This window comes from Andrographis paniculata, unplaced genomic scaffold (genome assembly GCF_009805555.1).
Source record: "Andrographis paniculata isolate CXL003 unplaced genomic scaffold, ASM980555v1 Contig9END, whole genome shotgun sequence".
NCBI lineage: Eukaryota > Viridiplantae > Streptophyta > Magnoliopsida > Lamiales > Acanthaceae > Andrographis > Andrographis paniculata.
In genome coordinates, this window is record NW_026137639.1 from 5,011,078 (window position 1) to 5,017,875 (window position 6,798).

Genomic DNA, 6,798 nt, shown 5'->3' on the forward strand with positions numbered 1-6,798 from the left:
AAAATTTTTCACTTATGGGACTATTTTACGACAGCTCCACTTACGGGACTAAAATAATAAAGGGGTCCAGTTACGGGGCTAAAAAAACAGTTTACCCAAAAATAAATAATATTATGATTATTGTAAAACCAATAGTATAATAATAACGACAACAACACTAATAATAATACTATAAATTTCAAATGTATTTTTTATTGCAAAATGTTTGCACAAATAAAGACAAATAATAATAATTTTAAGTTAAATTTTAATGGATGGAGCTTGGGGCTGAAAAGGAATTGAAAAATGGAGAAAAAAAAATTGTTAAAATTTAGTTTTAAAATTATAATTGAATTGGTTAATTGAAAAGAAAAATTAAAATCTAAAATATAATTTAAAATTTAATACATAATATAATAATAATAATAATAATAATAATAATAATGGTCTAAATTTTAATATTACTGACCCTCTTTAGCTAGGTCTGAGCATTTGCTCGTGTTGGTCCCCTACGACAGCCGGCCATGCACTTACCCATCCTCCATTATAAATAGGTCGATTTCATTGCTTTCACCACAAAATAAAATAGCAATCCCTGCTTGTTTAGTTCGTACACTTAGATCTCAAAGAGAAACTGTGATAGATATTCGCACAAAGGTCGATCGACGAAGACTATATATGGCAATGATCCTTAAAACAACTCTTCTCCTTGGTTTGTTCGTTCTGTCAGCATTCCCATTGGTTACCGAAAGCCATGTCGCCCGGAAAGACTTGGGCATCGACTTAGGCGGTGGAGGAGGAGCTGGAATTGGAGTCGGGGCGGGTGTGGGCATCGGATTGGGTGGTGGCAGTGGGTCGCGTTCTGGGGCTGGTTCAGGCTCGGGATCAGGATCAGGATCAGGATCAGGTGGGAGGTCTGGCTCAAGCTCTAGCTCAAGTTCGAGTTCGAGTTCGAGTTCGAGCTCTAGCTCAGGCTCCAATGGTGGTCATGCTGGCTCAGAAGCAGGCTCATCTGCGGGGTCCCAAGCTGGCTCTGGGTCGGGAGGGTCTGGCTCAGAGGCCGGCTCATCGGCTGGGTCACGAGCAAGGTCTCGAGCTGGAGGGGGTGCCCATGACTGAAGGGCTAATGTAATCCTAAAATAAAATTGAATGGAAGAAGAAACAGTTTCTAGTTTCGAGTTTGCTAGAATTTCTTCTTTTATATATATATATGTATATTAATATATTGGTGTATGTATGCGTAATAAACCTAATGAGTAGGTCTATATATATATACGTAGATTAGTCGAGGGAAAATAAAATAATAAAAGGCAATGGAGCTTCCTTGTAACGCATGCATGCATGCACTTTCTGGCTAAATTTACATATGGTGTTTAATTATGAGCTTCTCATGATGCTTTTCACTAATTTACTCTGCAATGTTTGTGTGTATATACATATATCGGATCTGCATGTTTTGCATATATATATATAGAGAGAGCCGTTTTGGAATTTTTCGGGGCTCTGAGTAAAATAAATTGTACGTCTTATAAACACAATTAAATGTATTTTGAAAATAATATCACTAATGCTGACATGAGCTGGACAAGACGTTGAAGGCGCAGTTTGACGGTATCGATTCGAAAGAAGAAAATGGAAGATGGATGACATGGATGTCCGAACGTCAATATTCACAATTCCAAAACCTCCCATTGGACCAGCTTCGAGAACCCAAAAGAAAGCTTACATTGACAAATTACAAGGTTTGATGATAAGGTTTGCAAGTTGGGGAGCAATTAAAGCCCATGTAGCAATAGCCCGTAGACTTGTCGATGGATGCCGACGTTGGAGCTTGCAACGCCTCAATCGGACAACTAACGGAAAAGTTGTGTAAACCTAAGAGTTTGCTAAAATAAAAGGTTTAATATGTAATTATATAAACCTAGGTTTGCACATACTCAAGTCGGGGGATCATCCATTTGGACCAATTATATATATACACTAAGCTCTCACATGTCTCTCACATGCATGGGGGGACCATTAGCTAGGTATCACTCAATGAAAGATTACTTATACAAAACTCATCCAACATTGGAAAATCACTCCATTTTCCCGTTCCACCACTCCTATAAATAGGACTCTCAAGGTGTTTTGTAAGACACACCAAACAAATATATTTTTATGAATATTTGACAATTTATGATCACTTCAATTTATGGAAAGTTATGCTTAATAGCAATACTTTCTCTTTTAGTCTAATATTTCATGGAATGCAATTACATTGCATGCTCCATGGGGTTTAGTTTCAAAATTCGGCTTTGAGTATAAAGCTTCAAGTTCGTGGCAGTTGGAGAAGGTGGAAAAACTCTCCAAAGTGTCAACCGAGGTGGTGCCTTCGTGAAGGATGATTCGATGCTAGAAGGGTATCGGATCATGCTTACGTTAGTACTTACTTAAGTTTGCTTCTGTTTTGATTATCATTTTTTTCGCTTTTTTCGTTCTGTTTAGTTAATTCTTTCTTTTTTTGTTTAGTTAGTTCCGTTTAATTATTTGTTCTTTCTCGTTGTTTATTAGTTAGTTCCATTTAGTTAGTTTATTTTGTACCTTGTGTAGTTGATCAATTCGGTCCATGACAGCGGACCGGCAACACTTTATTCGTAGTGTCTTAATATTCAAATAGTGAGAGGACTGTAGAAGAGAGAAGAGATAAAAGAGAGGGGAAGACGGGTTTGGTTTGGGTGGATGGGCGCTGTGCAGCAAGGTGTGAAGGAGCGATGTGTATACTACAATTGAATTTGGTAACATGAGGTGCAACATGATTAAAAAAATATATATAAAAAAAAGCATTATTAGAGTTTAAAATTTAATTTTAAAATTAAAATTAAATGAATAATTATGAAAAAAATTATATAAATTAAAATCTAAAATTTAATTTAATTAATATTTTAAAATATAGGTCCACTCTTAGTTCAGGAATTTGAGCGGTTATTCACCTTACTCCTAATAAGAATCGTGTAGTATGTATATATATATATATATATATATATAATGAAATCGATTATAGCTCGTAATGATATCTTCAACTATAGCTTGATGACTATTTTGATACAATATTCCACCTCAATGCTTCCGTCAGCCAACAAATCGCGAACTTGTATCACCGGTCATCACTGTAATTTACGAGACTTAATGTCTACAGTCTTATTAAATACACTTAGAGCAAAAATCAATTTTTGGTCTCATTCAATATCATAATTATCAATTTTAGTCTCATTCAAAATTTTTAATCAATTTCCGTTCCACTCAAATGAAGATTTATCAATTTTAGTTCCAAGATGGTTGATTGGGACTGAACACGGTCATGTTTGCTTAAACACGACCGTGTTAAATGACTCAGAAAGGTGACTAGGCGTCACAGGCAGCCAACACGGCCGTGTTGATTACCCTGCACTTCTAAACACGGCCATGTTCCTGCCCATGTTCTAAACACAATTATGTTCTAGGCAATGTTCACAACCATGTTCTCAACACAACCATGTTTTAGGCCATGTTCACGACCATATTTTCAATATAGTCATATTGTAGGTCATATTTATTATTATTTTCACTTCATTTTTAAAATTATTTGATATATATATTTATAATTCAACAAAAATATTTTTTACAATTATTTCATAATATACAGAATAATCAATTTTTAATATTTATAAAGATAATTGCATAAAAATATAAAAATAATAATATATTAATATATACTTTTAATAATTATAAATTATAAATTAAATTTATTTTTAGTATAATATTTTAAAATTCAAAATAATATTTTAAAATTTTTACTATAAATTTTTAAAATATATTTAATGATGATTATTAAAAATATATATTAATATATTATTATTTTTATACTTTGTTTTGAAATAATCTTTTTAAAATATTAAAAATTGATTATTTTGTATATTATGAAATAATTGTAAAAAGTATTTTTGTTGAATTAATTTTAACAAAGAAGTGAAATATAATAATAAATATGGCCTACAATATGACAATATTGAAAACATGGCAGTGAACATGGCCTAAAACATGGCTGTGTTGAGAATAGGGTCATGAACATGGGCAAAAGCATGGCTGTGTTCAGAACACGGCAGAACACGGCCGTGTTCAGAAGTGCAGGGTAATCAACACGGCCGTGTTGGCTACCTGGAACGCCCAGTCACCTTTCTGAGTCTTCCAACACGGTCGTGTTCAAACAACATGGCCGTGTTCAGAAGTGCAGGGTAATCAACGCGGCCGTGTTGGCTACTTGGGACGCCCAGACACCTTTCTGAGTCATCCAACACGGCCGTGTTCAGTGCCAGTCAACCATCTTGGGACTAAATTTGATAAATTTTCATTTGAGTGGGACCAAAATTGATAAAAAAAATTTTTGAATGAAATCAAAATTGATAATTATGATATTGAATGAGACCAAAAATGATTTTTGCTCTTAAATTTAATAAGTTTATTATCACTATTGTTGCTCCCTCACTAAGAGCTACATAGACATGCGTTAGTCACATGAAAACGCATAGATCAACAACTTATATGAGCTCCACAATATGATCAATGAGCGATCTTGATTACTCTCAGTGCAAAATGGAATTACGGATGCTAGCAAGACCAAGAAAAAGCGATGGGCTGGTGAACCAAATTAATTAGATTAATTTGAATGAGATAAATAAATATTATTTATTTATTGTATATGGGGTTTGGTTAATATTTTGGCTATTTTTCCTGTTTTGAGACAAACCAAATTGTGCAGCCCTAAGTTAAACCCGGGTATATGGCCTAAGTCGCAGTATTAATTGGATAAAATTTTATATGTTTGATGGATTTATTATAATCTCAAACGGAAGGTTTGAAATTAGAATAAATTATGATCATCACAAACAAAACGTTTGTTATTCGAATCAATTACGACTACCTCAGATAGAATGTTTGAATTTAGAATAAATTATATCGGTAATTAAGGTCGTAATTATGATCGTGATTGATCACCTATCATTTTGGCCTAGTGGAGATGCCTATATAAAGGCCCTCACCAACTTCGGTTTAAACACACCAATAACATTCTCTCATCCTTCTCTTCTCGCTTTGTTCGCCGGAGCTCCAACGATCTGAGGTGCCACTCTCAGCGAAGACAGAAACGATTTTATCTTTGGATTAGAAAGCCGACCATTGGAGGCACTACCGGGTCGTATCTAATTTTCGGAAAGAGGATTCATCATCGATTTAGTTTCACGGTAGATTTACTTTTCGCAATACCTATTAAACTAACAATAAATAATTATATACTACTTTGCAAGAATGTCAACCCTTGCCAAAGTTGCCGGAGCCTCCGCCAGAACAGTCTCTGCCACCATCACCGCCGGAGGGGTCGCCTGAGCTGCCCTTGAGGAGTCGTTGCCGCTAGAGGAGTCGCCGGAACAGTTGCCGGAGCCTCCGCTGGAGGAGTTGTCGGAGCTGCCACCGGAGTTGCTACTCCCCCACTAGGGCCAATTTCCTTTTTGGGTAGCCCTGTGTTTTCTGGGTTTTCCTTAGGTGGTTGTGGGGGCTTTTTTGGGTTTGTGGCCCCACCCTCTACTATCTTCACGGCCAAAACTGTTGGTCCTGGGCTTGGCCCACGGATGATGCCCCATGTACGAGTTCCACAACTATTCATTGAAGTGGAATTTAAGAGATGGCAGGAGAAGATGCTCTTCTACCTCACTGCGATTGGGTTTGCCATGTTCGTACTGCACGATTGCCCAACTACTCAGAGCCCGATGCAGATGCTCAAAATATTTGAATTTTATTTTGAGCACAGGTTTTGTCGATAAAAAAAACAATAAAATGGAATCAAGTAGAGTTTTATGGAACGTATCAATAAGCTAGACCCATATTGCGAGTTGTTTCATGCCATAAATAAACTCGAACACTCAAGAAATCCATTGGACAGGCGAATCCATAGGGTCTTAACAAGAGAATTCCTATCAATTCAATAATAAAGAAAGGAAAAAAGACACATTAGAAATTCAATTAAGTCCATAGCATCTACCAATTTCGCCATATCCCCTTCATTTTCTTTTGTTTTGTTATTCAAATCATATTATTCTATCATTATTTTTTTTCTTTCATTTCTATTATAATCCTTGAATTTATTAAATAGCGATTACTATCTCAAAAAAAAAAGATTTGCAATGACTAATTCAAGCACGGCTTGGAACGCATGCGAATTATACATCATGGACACATAAAGACTACATGACAAGAAATACCAAATCAGGTAGCCACTCTAACTCTCTTTATAATGTATATTGTAAAATAAAGAGTATGAAAGGGCTATGGGATGCCCTTGAGATAAAATATAAGTCTGAGAATGAAGGGTCCAAAATGTTTTTTGTGGCCCGGTTATGGACTATAAAATGGTAGATGGGAAGTCTGTCATCGAACAAGTGGAAGAATTTCAACATATTGTCCAATTTGTTCTCGACAAAGAGATGCCACTGCCAGAAAAGTTCATCATGAGTGTGATCATCGAGAAATTGCCCTCGAGTTGGAGCAACTTCAAGCATGCACTGAAGCTTAAGCTAAAGCAAGTGGGGCTTGAAGACCTGATTGTCCGAATTTGGATAGAGAGGGACAACAGAAAATAGCACGGCGGAGATATTGCTAAAGCTAACTTGGTCGAAGATTCCTCCAAGAAACGTGCACGCCCAACTTAAACGGACAACGGCAAGGCCAAACAGTCCAAGTTTACAGGTAACTATTTTTAGCTATGGTAAAATAAGACGCCACATTAAGGACTGTAAGGTACTGAAAACA

At 35.9% G+C, this 6,798-nt stretch overlaps 1 protein-coding gene across 1 annotated transcript; it reads left to right on the plus strand.

Annotated features, from left to right (window-relative positions):
- Positions 1–571: 571 nt before the first annotated feature.
- Positions 572–1,359, plus strand: LOC127244261 (uncharacterized). Its single transcript, XM_051264719.1, has one exon. It carries the CDS (start codon positions 658–660, stop codon positions 1,096–1,098), a length of 441 nt encoding a protein of 146 aa, XP_051120676.1. The 5' UTR covers positions 572–657; the 3' UTR covers positions 1,099–1,359.
- The last annotated feature ends 5,439 nt before the right edge of the window (positions 1,360–6,798 follow it).

Coding starts and splice junctions, on each gene's coding strand:
- LOC127244261 (XM_051264719.1), top strand. CDS start 658: ATGGCAATGATCCTTAAAACAACTCTTCTCCTTGGTTTGTTCGTTCTG.